This window comes from Metopolophium dirhodum, chromosome 1 (assembly GCF_019925205.1).
Source record: "Metopolophium dirhodum isolate CAU chromosome 1, ASM1992520v1, whole genome shotgun sequence".
NCBI lineage: Eukaryota > Metazoa > Arthropoda > Insecta > Hemiptera > Aphididae > Metopolophium > Metopolophium dirhodum.
Genome location: NC_083560.1, coordinates 14,689,883 through 14,710,348, shown reverse-complemented (window position 1 = coordinate 14,710,348; position 20,466 = coordinate 14,689,883). Strand labels below are relative to the sequence as shown.

At 27.9% G+C, this 20,466-nt stretch overlaps 2 protein-coding genes across 2 annotated transcripts; both read left to right on the top strand.

Moving 5' to 3' along the window:
• Positions 1-4,931: 4,931 nt before the first annotated feature.
• LOC132937500 (uncharacterized) lies at positions 4,932-17,586 on the top strand. The gene is made up of 9 exons (XM_061004321.1): positions 4,932-4,953; positions 5,776-5,909; positions 6,709-6,858; positions 7,927-7,993; positions 8,076-8,242; positions 8,347-8,458; positions 8,554-8,768; positions 11,570-11,738; positions 17,507-17,586. The coding sequence occupies exons 1-9, from the start codon at positions 4,932-4,934 to the stop codon at positions 17,584-17,586; spliced, it is 1,116 nt and encodes a 371-aa protein (XP_060860304.1).
• On the top strand, positions 10,591-11,542 carry LOC132935817 (uncharacterized). The gene is made up of 4 exons (XM_061002444.1): positions 10,591-10,635; positions 10,811-10,979; positions 11,343-11,455; positions 11,498-11,542. The coding sequence occupies exons 1-4, from the start codon at positions 10,591-10,593 to the stop codon at positions 11,540-11,542; spliced, it is 372 nt and encodes a 123-aa protein (XP_060858427.1).
• Positions 17,587-20,466: the final 2,880 nt, after the last annotated feature.

Here is a 20,466-nt window from a genome sequence, read left to right as displayed (position 1 = left end):
CACCATTACAAAAGTGTGACCGACTCAAGTGGCTGTGCTACCCGCCACCCACCACCCACCAACCGTTGGCCACCCTGCACAAGACTACCTGTAACCATAAGCATCCCGACTCCGCCTCACCTACCCAACACCCATCCCATTTCATTTCATGTTATCTTAGTAAGTATACCTGGTAGTATACCTGATACTTGGTTATTGTTATCATTCACATGACATTGATAAACAGTTAGGGCAATTGTATGTTAGGTTATAGTGTTATACCACACGAGTATGAAATATGCAATACTTACTAAAAACTAATAAGTGTAAAGTAAACACACTCGTCTGTTCCATGACTCGTGAGTCGTTAATAAATTATTTATTATTTATGATTTCATATTTTACAATTTTAAATGTTTAAATTGTTTAAATTGTAACAATAGGCTAACAATTATTAATATAGCATTAGTTTTTGTAAAAAATAATGTCTTGTTTACCACGTCATGTTGTATTTTTATTTAATAATTCAACCAAACATAACTTATAAGTACTTAAATTGGTAAGTATGCGTGACATGTGAGTTGGATACTTAGCGAGTACGTGTATACTGTATACAATTTATTGGTAAGTTTTTTTTTATTTGGTAGTCGCAAAAATGATAATAAATAATACAATGTCATTGTGTATAAACGTTTTGATTTCAGTTTAATAATTTCTACATATACAATCTAATGGATAGTATTTATATTTTGATAATATATTGGCTCGTGTTACAATCAAGTGGTACTGTTTTGGCATAACACTACACAGAAATATTACAATCATCTAAGACATTTTTATAATTGTTCATAATTTAAATATGTCATTGTGAACTCTACTATAACACACCATTTGGATGATCCTGTATGTATATTAAAATTATATTCATATTGCTATCTTCAATTACATTTGCAAATGGTGACTGCAACAAATAACAATATTGCTTCACATATTGAATTTTAATATTTCAACAAACTACTAAATAAATTAAGTATATATAAATATCTTTAACTATAATGTCATTTAATTGTATTGAAAAACTGTTTTTTTAGATGATCAAGTTAATTTGAAAGAAGTGGGCAACAATTTAGATGGACTAACTTTAACATTTAACCAATAATATATATTGAAAACTAAAAACTGTATAATGTTAATGTTTTATAATTTCATAATATTTTTATAATGCATTTAAATAAGGTGACAACATCAATCATTAGGCTCAAAAGATATGTATGTACATAATATTATATACATAATATATATTTGTATGCTGTGTACTTACGTTTGATACATCATACATAATATACATAATATGTAGATTGTGTAATTCAAATAAAGTATATTTAAATTAATACAAATTACTTATAGATAGTAATATGCTTAAATTCAATATTAATTGATAAAAGAAATATATTTTTACTTTAAACTATATTTTATTGCTTAGTAAAATGCAAATAACTTATATTATTTCTGTAGATGATTGGTGTTGTTGCCTATTTATAGCTATTACTACTGAAATAATAAATTCACGTTTGAATAATATTATAAGGGCCACTTTTAAATTTTACTACTGTTTTAAGTCTGGGGGTTATGGAGAATTTTTTCTCATTTTTTGAATACATGTTAATCTTTACTCATATTTTTTGCATAATTGTACAACGAATATTTAGATTTAACTGCATCATCAAATTTGAAATAGATTTTTCATGGTCCTGGACTTTAAAATGATGGGTAAAATTATAAGTTGTCTCCAGTGGGAGTGGCATTTATTGTTTATGTGAGTGTTGATCTCTAATGCTCAAGCCTTACAAATATTCCTATAACCACATAACTACTTTATAAAACTATTTAACCATTATATTATTTTAAACTATTTAACCATTTTATATTATTTAAAAAACCTTTTAAACCATTATACTATTTAAATACTATTTAACTATTATATTAATTTAAACTATTTAACCATTATATTATATACAAACTAATTAACCATTATATTATATAAAAACTATTTAACCATATTCATTAAATCATATACCTAGAATATTTAATTAATTACATTTACAATATGAAAATACTCAATAAAATTATATAACTATTAACCATATGAAACATATACAAACGACAAAATCAATATTATATAACTTTTTCTCGCTATCAAAATTAAGAATTTGTCCCAATTATATCATATTATGAGGGCATAATATCAAAAATACTGAAGTGGATGTAATGACATGGGTGCATTAGTGTATGTTTTGATATGATGCAAAACCAGCCAATCCCAAAGTTAAGTGTAACTGATACGTTTTATAGCCGCCAAGTGTGGCTCTATAATTTAACATTTGTGATTACTTCAGAAGAAAATCAAAGTCTGGAAAATTGCTATCTATATACATGGTTGGAGATAGATATTGGTCGTGGACCTAACGAAGTATGTTCTGCTATCTTTGACTTTTTAGAAAGACTGGAAAATCGTCTAAAATGTATGACTGATCCTCCGACTACTTTAAATTTATACTCTGATTCATGCTCTGCCCAAAACATAAATCAATTTGTCATAGCCCTGTTGTTGTATTATATAAACTGTACTGAAACTATGTTTACCAAAATTAACTACATTTTTCCAGTAAGGGGTCATAGTTATATGCCCCCTGATCAAGTTTTTGGTAGGATTGAGAAATGTTTGAGGAAAAAGGAAAATATTATTTCCCCAACTGAATATTATAATGTTTTTAAAAATTTTGCTCAAGTCTATATAGTAAATCGTGACTTCTATATTTATGATTTTAAAACATTAGTAAAAAATATAATTAAACCAAATCAATTCAAAACAACTGAACAGAAAGTTTTTTCTTATACTAAAGGGAGCAAAAAATTAGGAATTTCACAAACATATGATGGAACTCCAATACAAATATCAATTCTTAAAAGGAATGCTAACCTAACAACTTTGAATAATAAAGAAAAATTGCCAAAGTTGAACCATATTAAACCTGCAAAACAGAAAGACGTTGAAAATTTAATGAGATTTTTCAATGTGCCTGATGATGCCAAAGATTTTTATCATGATATATTTCAACCAAATGAATTAATCACAAATGAAAATGAAAAAACTAATGAAGAAGGGGTTTCTTTATACGATGAAAATGCAGTTTATTAATTTAATTATTTAATTATTTTTTTTATGTACTAACCTAAAGGAATAGGTTAACAAAGACTTAACACAAAGGTTTGTGATATTTTATAACAAGACTGTTATTTTAATCTTAAATTTTTATTTGCATATTGTTACTAGTTATAATATTTATTATAATAGTAGTTTAAATAAAATAAAATAAAAGTAAATTGGTTCATTTTATAAAAAATGTAAAAGTTTTTTCGGAAATAATACATTTTGAGTAGAATTTATAAAGCCCATGTCAAGTAAATTATTTCCAACTATATTACAAAAAGTATTATTTCCGGAAATAATACGTTTTGAGTAGGATTTCTAAAATTTACGTCAATACGTTTCATTTCCCATTTTTTTTACAAAAGAACTATTTCCGGAAATAAAACGTTTTGCACTAACCACTTAAGGAAAAACACAAAAAAAAGGTTAAATACAAATTAAAAAATGATTTTGAGTTCAAAAAAGAATTTATTTTATATTCTTACATATTTTAGTATTAGTTTATCATTTAAAATGTTTGATTTGATGGTTCAACTAAAAAAACATCATTCATGAAAATGTAGGTCTTAGGAAATAAGACGTTTTGAAAAGTTACCCTTCAATTATTCAAATAATGAATCGTCATATGTAAGATAGTTTGCTGTATGTCATTATTCATTTTATTATACTCAGTTGCGAGGCCAAATAGAGAATTTTTTTTCGGGGGAGGGTAGGGGTCAAAAACATGTATATTGTAATTTTATTGAATTTATGTTTGGATATTCGGTTAAAAATAAGACATATTGAAAACATTTCGGGGGCGGGGGATGTCCAGACCCCCCGGAGTCTGGACCCCCTGAGATACGGCCTTGCTCAGTTGTGAAATTGTATTTGTATAATATAATATAATATATTAAACATTTTTAGATTCGACGGCCAGTGATAAATGTAATTTGTTGTTTATTCCAAGCCAAATTGATATGATATTTTTCATCCATGAAAGTTATATAAACCGTTTTTATTTACCGTCTGGTTGCCAATATTGATATGATAATTGTTAAATGATAATAAATAACATTAATGGTAAATTAGTAATAATTAACGATCTATATTATTCTATATTCTAATTTATTACAATTAATTATGTACGCAAAGTTTAGAGTAATTTGAGTATTCCAATTTCCATTTTCAGGCACAACAATCAAAATACAAATTTGAAATTGACAAATATTGTAAACAGTTTTTGGACATAACCTTAAAAAAGCCCCATATCGTCTTTCTCTCTTCCCCAAAAAATCACACGGCCCCATATGAAACTGGTATAGGCATGTCCTATCCATTCTTATATTATCTATGCTGGTTACGTATACGGTACGCTATTAGGTGTTGATAACGATTATTTTAATTTTTTTGTTTACACTTAAGTACGGAACTGCACAGCCATATTTTATTTGTTTACAACGCCCACGCTATTTGCCACGGTTGTAGACTGTAGTAGTGTACTATACTATAGTATCGTCGCTCTTGAAGTTTGTTATTCGGAAGTCGACTGGATAATAATCGCTGTTGATCCAATTCGACGTTCGTTCAGTAGTCCAGTCCACAGATTAGTATAAATCCACTCTCCGGTCGCCACTATTTAGTACGAGTGTATATTTTTCAGTCAGAGGTATCGAGGTCTCAATCTTCTGGAAAAAGTGGTCTGCGTCGACAGCTTGGAATACTTTCGTTTATAAGTAATATCATTGTGGGAAAATCAGTCATGTACAACACTAAAAGTTCTAGTAGGTACTGAAAATCGATTTTTGTTACATACTTTTTTTTTATATTTTGCTACCGTAGGAACAGTCACCCTCCTTTGTTCTAGAGGCCAGGGGGTCGTGACCGCATCAAACCTACAATATTGTTGTTACTAGTCCCAAATGTAATCGTTAGTTCATGCATTAAAAATGTCTTGATTATATTGTATGCTCCTCAGCATCTGTGCTAAAATGTGAAGTAAAAAATCTTTGATATCTAACTATGTGTTTACAACTTCTAAATGTTAAATAAAAAAAAAAATCATATAAAGTCATCCAACATTTTTCATTTTAAATAATAAACTAATACTATAATTTCTTATAATATTTTCTCTATAAGTAGAAATGCTTTTTAATATTTTCAAGCTTGAATGAATGACGGTAGTCATTGACCAAATTCTTATACAATAAAAATAACCTCCCCTGTTGGCAAACCTAATGCAATATTATTATGTTAAATGTCAATCAATGACAATGTTAATATTTTGAAGTAAAAATTACTTAATATTGTATTTTTGTATATCCAATTGTGTATTCAAATAATATATATTAGGCCTTCTTCCATAAAAATGTCATCGAAGTAATAAAGTAATAAGTAATTTATTAATTACAGCTGAGTAAAATAAGTATGATGATAATAATTGTATATACACTATAATTACTGACATATCATATGATTTGGAAATTCTTTTTCTATAATTTGTACAGAAAATGGCAGAAATTATGCAAATATAATATACCTACTAAATAATAATGATGATTTAATTTAATTGTAATACTTCCTAACTTATTATTGTTATTTTTTATGTGGCGGTAGTCACGGTAATCGATATATTAGAAGGATTGAAACTTTCAGACAAACACAGTACCAACTGCAACAGTTACACTTACAACAACAGCAACAGCAAACAATGTCTAATGTGGAAAATTGTATAACACCAGTAAGCTTTAAAAATTAGTTTCATTGTTGTAATATCATTAATATTTATTTTATTACCTATTTAATACTAAATACTCGCCTAGTACTTTGTGGTATACATTATACATACAATACTAGTCTTGTTAAGATGTATGTACTTTTTAAAAAATTTAAATGTGCCTATTTTTACTTACTTAATATTGATCACATTAGTTCTAAAATAAGTAAATGGTCAAATGTTAAATGTATAAGATTATTATTTGTAAAGCTCGTGTGTTATTCATTGAGTGTAGTTGTTTTGCAATTTCTGAATAATTGTAATTATTGAAATAAATGTATACCTTACAAAGAATATCCACATCAGTAAATCAAATTTTAATGATAAAACAAATTTTCTCCTTGATAAAAATAATTCAAGAGATAAACAGTACCTAAACATAATATTATTGATAGTTTTTAATTTATTTATTTTGAGGCATGTTTTAGTAAAGGAGTTTTTAGTACCTAACCAACTGGTACTGTAATTTGATTAAGCTGCTTCTTCTATTGCCTATTTCTTAGTAATTGAGTCTACCAAAAACTGCGATATTATTTTTTTATTTATTTAAATAATAGGTAATTTAACTTAAATATTCTAAATACGTATTGATATTAAATGTATAAAGTTTTTATTAATATAATAATTTATACTAGGTTAACCACTATTTATTAATAATTAGCTTTTTGTTCTGTTGCCTCAAAAATGATTATGATGATAATAATATTAATATTATTTATTTTATTGTATTTAATATAGTAACTATAATTGTTTTTAAATTTAGAAAATAACTACTCCAATGAAAAATCAAATTCAAAAACATGCCATGCCCTTGCATGATATACCATCACAATCAACATGTCCTAAACCAGTTGTTCAAACTCAAATACTAACAGCCTCAATTACTCAAATGTCTCCAGTAAACGATTTTGAGGTATCTATATAGCAAAATTTTTATATTTAACGATTGCAATGGCCATGAAACGTTTGTTCTTCACCTATCGCCTCGTATGCAGCTTGTGTGTCGATCTGTTTATATTTACGAGGTCTCGTGGACTCAACCTTGGAGTGTAATATTATTACTAGGGATCAGGGTTACCTTTCGTACATATAATATTTTGCAATATGTATATATATAGGTATCTGTTATTATTAATACTACAACATATTATTACAACTTTATAATACCTATAAATGAGGGTTACCAATCAGGCCGTAGTGTGTCGTGGGTAATGATATCCAATGTCGGTTGAGCCGGTCGTCCGCAGGTCCTCGTCAGGTTTCTGTCATCCATCAACTTCCATTATCAACTATTGACTCTCAACTATAAAACTACAGACTGCCAGGAGTCCTGGTCGGTCATTAACATGACACCCTAGGCAGCATAATATATATTGCGTGACCACATTTGCCATTACTAACACTCAACATATTAGCCATGCTCAACGTAGGGAGTAATGTATGATGTCAATGACGACAATCGTTACAGTCACATACTCATATTTATATATATAATATACATCAAAGCACTATTATAGCTAACCCTAAAAATGTATTAACAAATTTATTTACCATTGCCTTGAGTGATATTAAATTTTTTATAGTAAATACTAATTACATTTATGTATTTAAAATTAAAATTATATGTAATAATAACACCCAATAATTAATTGAATTTTATTTACCAAATCATATGACAAGTAGGATTCTATATACACATAAATTTGTGTTTATTTACGGTCCAAGTCAATGATATTTTGTCATCATTTGTGATAGATTGTGTCATAGCTTTTTTGGTATCTACATATACCTTGGCAGATGAAACACTGTAATAATAATGATGATAATTATAGTTAATTTTCATTATTGTTATTATTATTATTATTGTTTATGCTAAACTATTTTGTTGTATTATTTGGTTAAGTATATGTGTCTTGTGCTAACTGAAAATACTTCTTTGCTATATTATAAAAATTGATATTTTGTCTCATCCTCTATATAGAATAAACGGATAAGACTTGAAGATGAAAGATCAATTAGCGAGAAGTCAGAAGTATACAGTATACAAAGTATGCAATTCCTTTTAAATAAAGTTATTGTCATTTGTATGAACTCATTATTTCAAATTTATAAGTTAATTTTTTATGTTAGAAAATAATAAGGAAGAACCGAACAATCATATGAATGCTCAAATGCGTCGTTTAGTATCTCACAAAAATCCACTAATGATTATTTCTGAGTTGCTCAATGATGTACCAATTCAATTACAAGAGCACTCAATAAAAAATAATGTTACTGGTTACACTGCTACACTTGAGGTAAGATAAATATTGGGATATAATAATTGAATTAGAAGGCTAGATTTTATATCTTGCACAATATTATAATAATTTATAATTTATACTTTAAAAAAACAATGTAGATTGATGGTCAGATGTATACTGCAAATCACATTTCCAAGACTCAGGCCAAACAAAAGGCATGTGAAAATTTCTTGCGCATTATGTTGGCTAAACAAATAAGTGAGCGATCTGGTAGGTTAAAATTAATGAACTAATTATCTTTTAATATTGATCATAAAGTATATACATATACATAAATATATAAATACTGTCTTATACTTTATTAGAAAGAAAAGAAGAATCTCACATGCAAATAGAGATTGAAGATGGAGAAAATGGTACTGTACAGAAACCTAAAGAACATGAGGATTTCCCATTGCTACTTTTTCCTTCATTAGCTATGTATAATTTAATACATCAATGGAAACTACAGCATGTTTCGAAAGCTATTAATTTACAAGAAGAACAGCCAAATGTAATAAAATCACCACCAAAGATAAAGGTGAATAATTATTTATTTACAGTTTATTCTAAATTAACAGTAATAAATACAAATTGATCAATTTTGAATTTGGTAGAATTGAAAGGAGTTTAACCTATGTTAACATTAGAACTTTTAATCAGTCAACTTGGTGGAATCCATTTTATAATCTATATTTTTTTTATATATATAATGACTTGTCCTGAGTGACTCATCATAGATTAGCCGGAACCGCTAAAGCTAGGAGTAAGAAATTTAGTCAGTATTTTCATTTATGATGCAAAAAACCCCTAAGAAAGGATTTTTCAAAATTCAACCTTACAGGGGTTAAAAGATATTTTTATAGATTTTCTAATATTCGTATTTTAAAGAGGTGGTCAAACAGGGATCATAAGATTCATGGTGGAAATTAAAACTTTTTTTGTTTATTAATGGTTGCCTTTAGTTGCAGGTTATATTATATGCAAATTATTTCACAAAGCTAAAATTACGCCGATTTGTCCGTAAAAATAAAATAAAATAACACCAAAAATATATTAATATATAAATATTAAATACTCCTAAAAATCTTGGGATGATCAACTATGACTACAATACTATTTTAGGCACACTGTAAAAACACATTTTTCAACTACAAATCTATAAGCTATATTTTATCTCTCACCTCGCTGTGTCCACAATCTTACGCAGGTAGATTGTTTACCTGATAATAATATACTGTTCGCATAACTATAAGCGAGACTCACAGGCAACTCAACGCGAGATGGCTAGAAATTAAGATATAATATGATTTTACTTCTACATGCACAGAAAATTACACCCAAAAGGAGTTAATTAATGACAATTTTTTTCCCGGGCAACGCTGGGTTATTTATTTAATAAAAAACCAATATTTTTTTTCACAATACTTTTTAATAACTTGATACATAGATATACAAGTGTATACACTACTCTACCTCTTCTAATTTTACCAAGGAATATGCTTATTTGATAAAAATAGTAAATGTGATATTCTGTATACTCTATAAAATATTTTATATTACTAAATCAATAATGGTAATTATTGGTGCCTTAAAATATATTATTTTAAATTTAAAGTTGATATTACTTAAATAGACAATAAGGAAGCGCTGTGTCAAGACTCTTGACCATGGTACACATGGCCATGGTCAATGAGAAACATAACGGCCAACTAATGTCAACAACTTACAAACACAAATAAACGGAATACAATTCCCTATATATTATTTTGGCATAAGGTATATTATATTTATAAATTTGATTTTATGATATCAATTATAATTAAATAAAATAATTACAGTAGAAACTTGATTAATAGTCACTATTTTAACCGTCACACTCTGTTATCCATCATACTTTAAAAAAACAGCATATGCAACGCAGGTCTTACTTCTCTGTTTAATACGGAAAATTTCTACTCAAAAAGCCCAAGCCTTGAAGAAACAAAAGAGGATGACGGATTGTTTTGTACAGTATGTATGTTTGTATTATTTTTTCATGAAAATATGTACATTTATGACTAATTTTCTGTTAACCGTCTATTCAGATAACCATCTTAGTTCAGGTCCCGGCAGTGACAATTTATCAAGTTTCTTCTGTATTAGTTAAATTTCATTATTCATTATTCTGATACATACGCACACATTTTTGTATAAAGGAATAGCTTTTAAATTATATAGTTACAATTCAAAAGATTATAGCACAAAATAAAATATATAATAAGCCGAAATAAAAATTCATTGTATTTTGTTAATTTGTCAATATAAGTTGTTGATACTGGTTGGTTGGGAATCTAGACAGCGATTAAAAATAGTAGGTAACTATGCATTTACTAAAACTGTTGAGGTTGGAAATTGAACAAAAATATGTAATATGTACAATCTTCTTCCCTTTTTTACACGACGAAAGAACAATTACAATACAAAATCAAGGTCATTTGTTATTCATATTTTGTGTTACTTTTGATTTTTTAGTTGATTTACACATGTACTCCGCACTGTATTATAGTTTTGTAAGTTATAACTTATGCCCTTTTATTTTAGGCTAATGGTATGAAAAAGTTTCCTGAAGACCCAAAAAAATACAATCCAGTACGGTTATTAAATCATATGAAGCCCGGTCTCATATTTATTGAAACTATTATTAGTTCAAATACGCAATCAGTTTACCAAGTGAAATGTGAAATAGACAACATTCCATTCACTGGACAAGGTAATATTTTTATAACAATATAATATTACTATTTTACTTGATGTACTTATTTTTAATTGAAAATAGATTTAAAAATTCCCTTTAATATAAACTGATAAGTGAATGTATGATAAATGATTTTCTATGAGATAATCACTTTATAATATAAAACAAAAATTAATATAAGTATCAGTCAATATTTCGATATAGAGGTTAGCTTGACTTATCAATAATAAAAAAAAACTTAATATTAGTTTTAGTTTTGCCAAAAAAGTGTATTCGTATAAAAACATAAAAAATAACATAAGATAACATAAATAAATTATAGTAAATATTGTTTATTTATTCTAACAGTTATTTCTACATTTATTTTTTATTTTATAGGATTAAAAAAAAAGGCAGCAAAGATGGAATGTTGTATCGCAGCAATCAAATATTTTTGGCAATTTGATTTCCATGCTGAAGTTGATTTACATGATCTTCAATACAAACTCAAGGTCATTTGTTATTCATATTTTGTATTAATTTTGATTTTTAAGTTGATTTACACATGTACTCCGCACTATAATATTATGTTTTTGTAAATTATAACTTACGCACTTTAATTTTAGGCTAATGCTATGAGAAAGTTTCCCGAAGACCCAAAAAACTACAATCCAGTACAGTTACTAAATCAAATGAAGCCCGGTGTCATATTTATTGAAACTATTATTAGTTCAAATACGCAATCAGTTTACCAAGTGAAATGTGAAATAGACAACATTCCATTCACTGGACAAGGTAATGTTTTTGTAACAATATTATTTTTCTTTATTATTCTATTTTTAATTGAAAATAGATTTAAAAATCCTCTTTAATATAAACTGGTAAGTGAATGTATGATATTTTATGATTTTTTTATAATATAATCACTAGGGCTCAGATTTATATATATTTATTTAACCAAAATATGTATTTATACAACAAAAATATGTGCTAAAAAATGTATAATATGTATTATCAAAAAAAAAAAAATAATAATAATAATATATTTTTCCAAGAATGATTTTAAATTAGAATTTTGAAGTTTTGATAGCGGAAAAAAAAGCTTTAATAAAAGCTTGACATAAATCGATGTTGAATGTATTAAAAACTGAGGAAGACGTAGATGACAAAAAATTTTGTTTGAATGTCAGCTTTCTATTTTTGTTTTCTTTGTGCTTATTAGTTTGTAAATGTTGTGTTACCTGAAATCGTTGTTCAATTGCTATTGATTTTTCACATGCAGCACAATACAAAATTTGACCGCCACTTTGTAAATGTTCATCCGGAAATTCAGCAACATATTTTGTTGCTTTACAAGTCTTAGATGATCGTACTTTCGGCATTATTGGTTACACGTAAATTAAGACGTTGTTTAATACACAGATTAAACCCACGAAATTAAAACACGGTCCGTTCGTTACTGTAGGTACACTGTCAACTGTCAGAACTTCAAACGCGAACACGTTTTAATAAATCGTTATCTTTATGAGGTCATAAATATCAAACATATATCGACAGTAGATTAGATTAAGTTTAAGAATTGGTATTATTTTTGTTACTATTTTGTACTTTTGGAAACATGGGCAAGTCTGTATTAATAAATAATAAATCGTAAATGAAAAAATTGTCGAAATATGTAGGAAAAATGGAATTATTGAGAAATATGTAAAAACATGTACTTATGGCAAAATATGTAAAAATATGCAAAATCAAATATAGCTCATTTTATCAAAAATCTTGTGAAACGAATTTATCACTTGCCGAAATTAGTTTATCATGTCTCAGAAAAAATATGTATTTACATATAAATCCGAGCCCTAATAATCACTTTACAATATTAAACAAAAATGAATATAATTTTCAGTCAATACCTTGGATGTAGAGTTTAGCTTGACAAATCAATAATAAAAAAAAAACCATAACTAGTTTTAATTTGGCCAAAAAAAGTTTATTTGTATATAAACATAAAAAATTAAATAAAATCACATAAATAAATTAGAATAAATATTGTTTATTTATTCTGTGATAGTATTATTATTATTATCATGGTTATTATTATTATTTTATTGGGTTATTTTCCTAATATTATATTGTATATTGTAATGTCGTGTGAACGTGAGTTGTACCATACAACTTGTACGTCTCTTAAGTAAAAAATATGTAAAAAAACGAGTATATTATTTGTAAGACAACTGTTTGGTTATTTTTTAAAGTAAAAACCATCATCATTGAAAGCAAGAATAGTAGCTTATATTAGTTAAGTGGCTTTTCCTACATCAGAAGTGAGATTCGAGCAAATATAAGTGATGAATAACTCAATTGATTCGGAGAGACAGGTCGACGATGGGACTAAGTACACTGATCAGGAGATCAGGATAGTGATCCTCGGCCTGGACAACGGTAAGAAAGGCCTGATTGCGCTCTTGGTGCAAACATTGATCAAGCAGAATGAGATACTGATGAGCATGTTAGTGCTGAAGGGTAACCAACCAGAGGTGTACGTTCCACCCGATATATCTAAAACGTTACCAACATTTAACGGAAAGTGTAAACCTCATGAAGCTGCTGATTGGTTGAGTACACTGTGTGGAGTGGCAAAGTTATATCATTGGTCCGAAGCACTCAAGTTGGAGTCTCCAAGAGTGAACGTAGATGGTCCAGCACGACAATGGTATGTTGGTCGGAAATTTGTGTCATGAATTTGATCAACAATTAAAGTCGACGTTTGTGAGAAACGTTGACGTTGGCAGCTGATGAAAAGCGTTGACAGCTCGTGTGCAATACAGGAATAAAAGTATTTTGGATTACTACCACAAGAAAATTTGGTTGTGCCGAGATCTTAAGCTGGATTTCTTTGATACAAAAGAACAGTTTTTAGAGTCAAAGTAGTTATTCCAGCATTTGTTAAGTCGTACACATAATGGTGAAAATGAATTATTGTTTGATATCATGCACTACTTACGTATAGTAGAACAGAGGAATGGACCATTTCAGAGTAAACCTTTTTTTTCAAGTTTAAATGAAAAGCCGATGGCCAAGGTGGAAGGTTCTAAGCAAAAAGCAGAAAGTGCAAGTGGAATGAGCCAAAAGGGTGTTGGATGGCAATGAGTCGCATATGTTTTAACTGTGGGTCCAGAGCGCACATCGCATCAAGTTGTCGAATTCCAACCAGACCAAAAGGAGCATGTTATAATTGCAGTTCAACAATCCATCAACGGTCTGTGCTTGTCCAGAACGGGAGCAAAAGTATACCGGATTATCAAGAGAAATTAGATTATTGGGGCCAGCATATTATGTAAGGGTAAGTATACAAGTGTGCAAAGATAATTGTATTATCGATGCAGTAATAGATAGCGGTAGTCCTATTTCTTTGATTAAGTCTCATATTGGTGAAACTAGTAACGGACAACCTTTTAAGAAAGATATTTTCACTTCGGGTTTTAATGGATCACAATTGAATATTGAGACAGTCACTAATACTACAGTATTATTGGTTGATTACAATATAAGTAAGAAACAAGTATTTAATGTTATAGATGATCACACCATGTCATCTGAGTGTATTTTGGGTAGAGATTTTATTAAAGAAATAGATGTTTGGTTTGGTGAAGCTGGTATGATGACAATAAATACAAAACATGAAATAAGTAACGATAATGACTTTCTGTGTAATCTAGGATTAATCGAGTATGAGTTTGGAGATGATGTTGAATTAAATGTAGTTGAGGTGCCATTTATTGATAAACGTAAGCTGATGGAAGTGTTTAATAATTGTTACAAAAAAGCTTTAAAACTAGATGCCCCTGAAATAGACTATGAGGTCAGCATAATTTTGAAAGACCATACTCCTTTTAATTACTAATCTCGAAGATTGTGATATGTGGAGAGGGATTCGGTGAAGGAAATAATTTGTGATTTATTAGATCAGGGTATTAATTAAAGTCCGAATTTTGTTCTCTCATAGTATTGGCGAAAAAGAAAGATAATACATATTGTATGGGTGCTGATTTGAGAGAGTTGAATAAAATAGTGGAGAAAAAGCACTATCCGATTCCTCATATAGATGATATACTGGACAAGTTAAGGGCAGAGGTATTCTTTACCAAGTTGTATTTAAATAATGCATATTTTCATGTTAGAGTATCAGAGCAATTGTACAAATATCTTTCATTTTCAGCATTTTAAGGTCAGTATGAGTATGTGCGATTATGGTTTGGTTATTGTTATAGTCTCTCAACGTTTATGCGGTTTATTGAAACTTATTTAGGTTTATTTAGGGACTTTATAAGAGCTGGGAGGTTTTTAGTATACCTTGATGATTTGTTGATACCAACAGAAATTAAAGAAGAATATTTAGGGATTATAGAATTGGTATTAATAGCATGTAATAAAAATTTACTAGAACTAAGGGAAGATAAATGTTTTTTTTCTTCAATCGAGGATAACATATTTGGGCTATGTGGTGAGTAAGGATGGAGTGAGACCTGATCCGGGAAATGTTTCAACGGTGACACAGTTTTCAATTCCTAAATCAATAGCCAGGGTGCACAGTTTTGTAGGACTAGTCAGTTACTTCAGAAGGTTTATTGAAAACTTCTCTATTTTAGCAGCGCCCTTGTATGCATTATTAAGAAAAGGAGCTCAGTTTAAGTATGGAGAGAAGGAGTTGCAGGTCTTTAAACTGTTAAAGAGTAATTTGGTACAAATGCCAATTATTCTGGCATTATATTCGCCTAAAGCTGAAACAGAGGTAGACTGAAAAAATCTATAAAAATAATGTACTAGTGTATAACTGCAATTTTGTCAAAAAAAAAAACTGTAGCATTAAATAAATGGGAAATAGTACTTGATGAGGTGAAGTATGCATTAAGTAATATGTCATGTGCATCTATGGCTGAAGCTCCGTCTAAATTGTTGTTTGGTGTTTATCAAGGTAGTACAATTGAGAATGAGTTAAAAAGTTTATTGTTAGAGTAGTACGAGGAAAGGAATTTGGAGGATATAAGGAGAGAACCGGCAGAACATATATTAAAAAATCAATGGTCTAATAAAAAATACTTTGATCAAAAACATAAAAAAACCTACCTTGTAAAAGAAAGGACACTTTGTTATGATTAAAAACATAGATATTAATGTAGGTATAAACAAAAAATTAATACAAAAGTTTAAAGATCCATATGTGATACATAAATTTCTACCAAATGATAGGTTTATAGTCAAGGATATAGAGGGGTTTCAACACACTCAAGTGCCTTATGAGGGTGTAATTAGTTCTGATAATTTGAGATATTGGGTTAGAAGAATAAATTTATAATTATTTGAATTTATGATGTTACTATGCACAAATGTTTATGTATTATTATATTGTATTTGATTGTGTATTTGATTGTGTATTATGATTTATGATGTATTCAGTTGCTAGTTAGTTATATTATGTATAAATAAATAGTTATTTACCTATATATTAATCCGAGGGACAGCTGAGCTGTGATAGTATTATTATCATTATCATTATTAATATTATTTTATTAGGTTATGTACATAATATTATATTGTATATTGTATTGTCGTCTAATTGTGTACTGCACGCCTCTTAAGTAAAAAGCATGTAATAAAACGAATATAATATAATTTGTAAAACTGTTTAGTTATTTTTGAAAGTAAAAACAATCATCATTGAAAGCAAGGATAGTAACTGACATTACTTAAGTGGATTTTCTTATAATTATTCTAACAGTTATTTCTACATTTATTTTTTATTTTACAGGATTAAAAAAAAAAGCAGCAAAGATGGAATGTTGTATCGCAGCAATCAAATATTTTTGGCAATTTGATTTCCATGCTGAAGTTGATTTACATGATCTTCAATACAAACTCAAGGTCATTAGTTATTCATATTTTGTATTACTTTTGATTTTTTAGTCAATTTACACATGTACTCCGCACTATATTATAATTTTGTAAGTTATAACTTATGCCCTTTTATTTTAGGCTAATGGTATGAAAAAGTTTCCTGAAGACCCAAAAAAATACAATCCAGTACAGTTTTTAAATCAAATGAAGCCCGGTGTCAAATTTATTGAAACTATTATTAGTTCAAAAACGCCATCAGCTTACCAAGTGAAATGTGAAATAGACAACATTCCATTCACTGGACAAGGTAATATTTTTATAACAATATTATATTATTATTTTACTCGATGTGGTTATTTTTAATTGAAAATAGACTTAGAAATTCCATATAAAATAAATTGATTAGTGATAGTATAATATATGATTTTTTATATAATCACTTAACAATATAATATAAAAATTAATATAAGTATCAGTCAATATTTCGATATAGAGGTTAGCTTGACTTATCAATAATAAAAAAAAACTTAATATTAGTTTTAGTTTTGCCAAAAAAAGTGTGTTCGTATAAAAACATAAAAAATAACATAAAACAACATAAATAAATTACAGTAAATATTGTTTATTTATTCTAACAGTTATTTCTACATATTTTATTTTTTATTTTAAAGGATCAAAAAAAAAGGCAGCCAAGATGGAATGTTGTATTGCAGCAATCAAATATTTTTGGCAATTTGATTTTCACGCCTAGTGGACACACCCGTGTACTAAACCACTTATTAGTCAACTAAATTTATTTTGTTTTCATAATATTTAAGGATACTTAGTGGTTATTATTGTATGGACATACTACTAATTCTAATATTTATATTTGTATCCAGTTTTTGAAATATCAACTAATATACAATTGATCAGAATCCGCAGATACTTATTTAAATCTAAAATAGATTGTTCATAATATGTATATTATAATATATTTATGTACACCAATAATGTTAAACAATAATTTTTTTAATTTACAAAAATATTTTTTTTTATTATTTATAACCAATTAAAAATTGGCCATTTAGTATTATTGTGCAGTTGATTTATATTTCGCATTTGAGTAGAATATATAATTTTTAATGTATACTTAATAAGTATAAATGCTTGAATTTTTCAAATTAAATTTAGTATGACGTATATTTCTTAAATAATATGGTTTTGTTTTGATTTGTTTAACTATTCTACACTATCCTAATATAATTTTAAACACATTATCTTAATTCTTAAGGTTTCTTTTGTTGAGAACTTATGATTTATTATTGATATGTATCTATAGTTTCATATTTATAAATTATAAGTGTCTACATTCTAATGTCAGTATGCAAGGATTACCTACAGTGCTTCATTTTGAGGAAGGTTCTCAAAATCCAATATTAAAAGATTTTTTAGAGAAGTATAGCAATAAACCAATTCCTGATAGATCGTCAAGAAGAAAAAATTATGTAAGTAAATGTTACAATAATGCCATGAATACAATAATTAAACATGTAGCAGATAAAAAAGATTGGGTTTCTTTGGACGAATTAACCGACGCAGAAGGACGTTTTGTTGCAAACTTCATAGTAGGTACTTTAGAAATCGGTTCCTGGAAAAACATTTCTTTTAAACTGTGAGGTATTAAAAAAAGCGAACCATTCTACTGTTGCTAAAATGTTGAAAAATTCTCTATCTTTATTGTGGCCAGGAGATATTGAATATGGCAAGGTATTACTATTTGTAATTGATGCAGCACTTTACATAGTGAAATCTGGAAAGTCAATCCAGTCATTTTATTCAAAAATGATACATGCGATTACAAAATTGTTAAGCTATTATTAATATAATTTAAATGCATTTTTTGAGTTTTTTATGTCATATTCGAGACCCAGCTAATGTATGCGCATGCGCCTTAGACACCATAATTTTATTTCTATTTATTTAGATTTTTCCGCTCATGATTGCAAAGGCGAAGCATCCAGGTGGAAAAGGCGCTAATGCCCCAGAACAGTTAAAGTACTTTTTTATAAAATATATAATATAATAGTACATTACTATATTAGTACCTATTTTCTGTTTTTAGGTGTTTAGGGCTTTAGTTCCTGAGTTTTAGTAATAATTATATATTTTATTATTTCTTAATTTCAGAACATTAAAACAGGGCTAGAATAGGCTATTATATTAAATACTTTCTCAAAGTATCTCAAAATATCTTATTAGTTTATATATTTTCCATTTTAATTTTTATCACATAAATGAAGAATATAATGTTTCAATATAGCTTAATATTGGGATATGGGGATAAGACAGATTTAACTAATTATAGGCTTATTTCATTAGTAGGAATGATGCATTACAAGATATGTCTATATTACGTTCTACTACAGGAGTAAATCTCTTACAAATATAATGTTATCAAATTGTAACAAATATTTAATTGATGAAATTGACATTCATCTCATGGTGACACATTGGGCTTTTCTTAAAGAAAGACGACTTAAATTATCAAAATATTGTAATTTTGTTTAAAAAAAAAAATTTTTTTTTAGTAAACACTCAATCTAATGATTTAGCAACTTGCATTAAGGGGCCTCGCTACTGCCGTCAATTTTAGCTGAAAAAACCAAAAGTATTGACAAACTTAAAGTTAGTCATCGTTGTCCTATTTTAAATCTAAATATATATAGGCTATATGTATAGATAATTTAGTTAATGACAAAAATAAATATACCTACCTAATACCTATTATAGTAGGTAGGTATTTAATATTTTACTTAAGTACTTTTATTAATTTATATTTTAAGAAATGTTGAAACTTAAAATTGATAATTGCTAATTTAATCTTACTTTTTGGTGTTCTATATACATTTATTGTTGTTACAATCATATTAGTTAAGACTAATTCAAAGGTATTGGTAGTTTCTCTTTTTGCGTAAGTTACATAATAATTTTTTGTTTCTATAAGATTAAAGTTTTTTTTTCATAACTATGTCTAATTGTCTTGTAAGTAAATCTACCAAGCGCTGTAGATTTTTAGAGGAACTAGAATTTGTTGATAATTTATATAGTTTAGATCAACCACTCCGCACATCTAGGGTTCAAACAGGTGATGAATTTGAGTATATGCAGGAAAATCCCAACCCAACTAACTGTCTTATTAGTAATACAATTGAAGCACGAATAATATTACTAATAGCGATTTGTCTGCATTATTCAAAATTCTAAAATCTCATAAGTGTTTTGTTAGTTTTTCTTCAGATGCTACAACTATTTTAAAAACTAATTTGTCTTGCAATAATGCGAATTCTGTTTCACCTGAAATACACCATCACTTTGGCATTTCCAATGGCTTAAATTCCTTGAGAAAAGTTATAAGTTATAATGATTGTGAAGAAATAAAAATATTTATTGTTATTGATGGTCTTCTCCTAAGATAAAGCTCAAGCAGTACATTTTGGCCAATTGTCGGACATGTTCAATATCAATCTAGTTATTCCTGTACATTTCTGATTGGTGTTTACTGTAGAAAAGAAAAACCCAAAGATTATAACATATTTTTAAAAGATATGGTAGATGAACTTAAAGATTTATCAAAAAATGGCTTGATAAC

Excerpts from the sequence above, each read along its gene's own strand:
- LOC132937500 (XM_061004321.1), top strand. The coding sequence starts at position 4,932 with ATGTACAACACTAAAAGTTCTA. Across the intron at positions 5,910-6,708 it reads TGGAAAATTGTATAACACCA|AAAATAACTACTCCAATGAA; the intron begins GTAAGCTTTAAA and ends TTTTAAATTTAG. Across the intron at positions 8,243-8,346 it reads GTTACACTGCTACACTTGAG|ATTGATGGTCAGATGTATAC; the intron begins GTAAGATAAATA and ends AAAACAATGTAG.
- LOC132935817 (XM_061002444.1), top strand. The coding sequence starts at position 10,591 with ATGCATTTACTAAAACTGTTGAGGTTGGAAATTGAACAAAAATAT. Across the intron at positions 10,636-10,810 it reads TGGAAATTGAACAAAAATAT|GCTAATGGTATGAAAAAGTT; the intron begins GTAATATGTACA and ends CTTTTATTTTAG. Across the intron at positions 10,980-11,342 it reads CATTCCATTCACTGGACAAG|GATTAAAAAAAAAGGCAGCA; the intron begins GTAATATTTTTA and ends TTTATTTTATAG.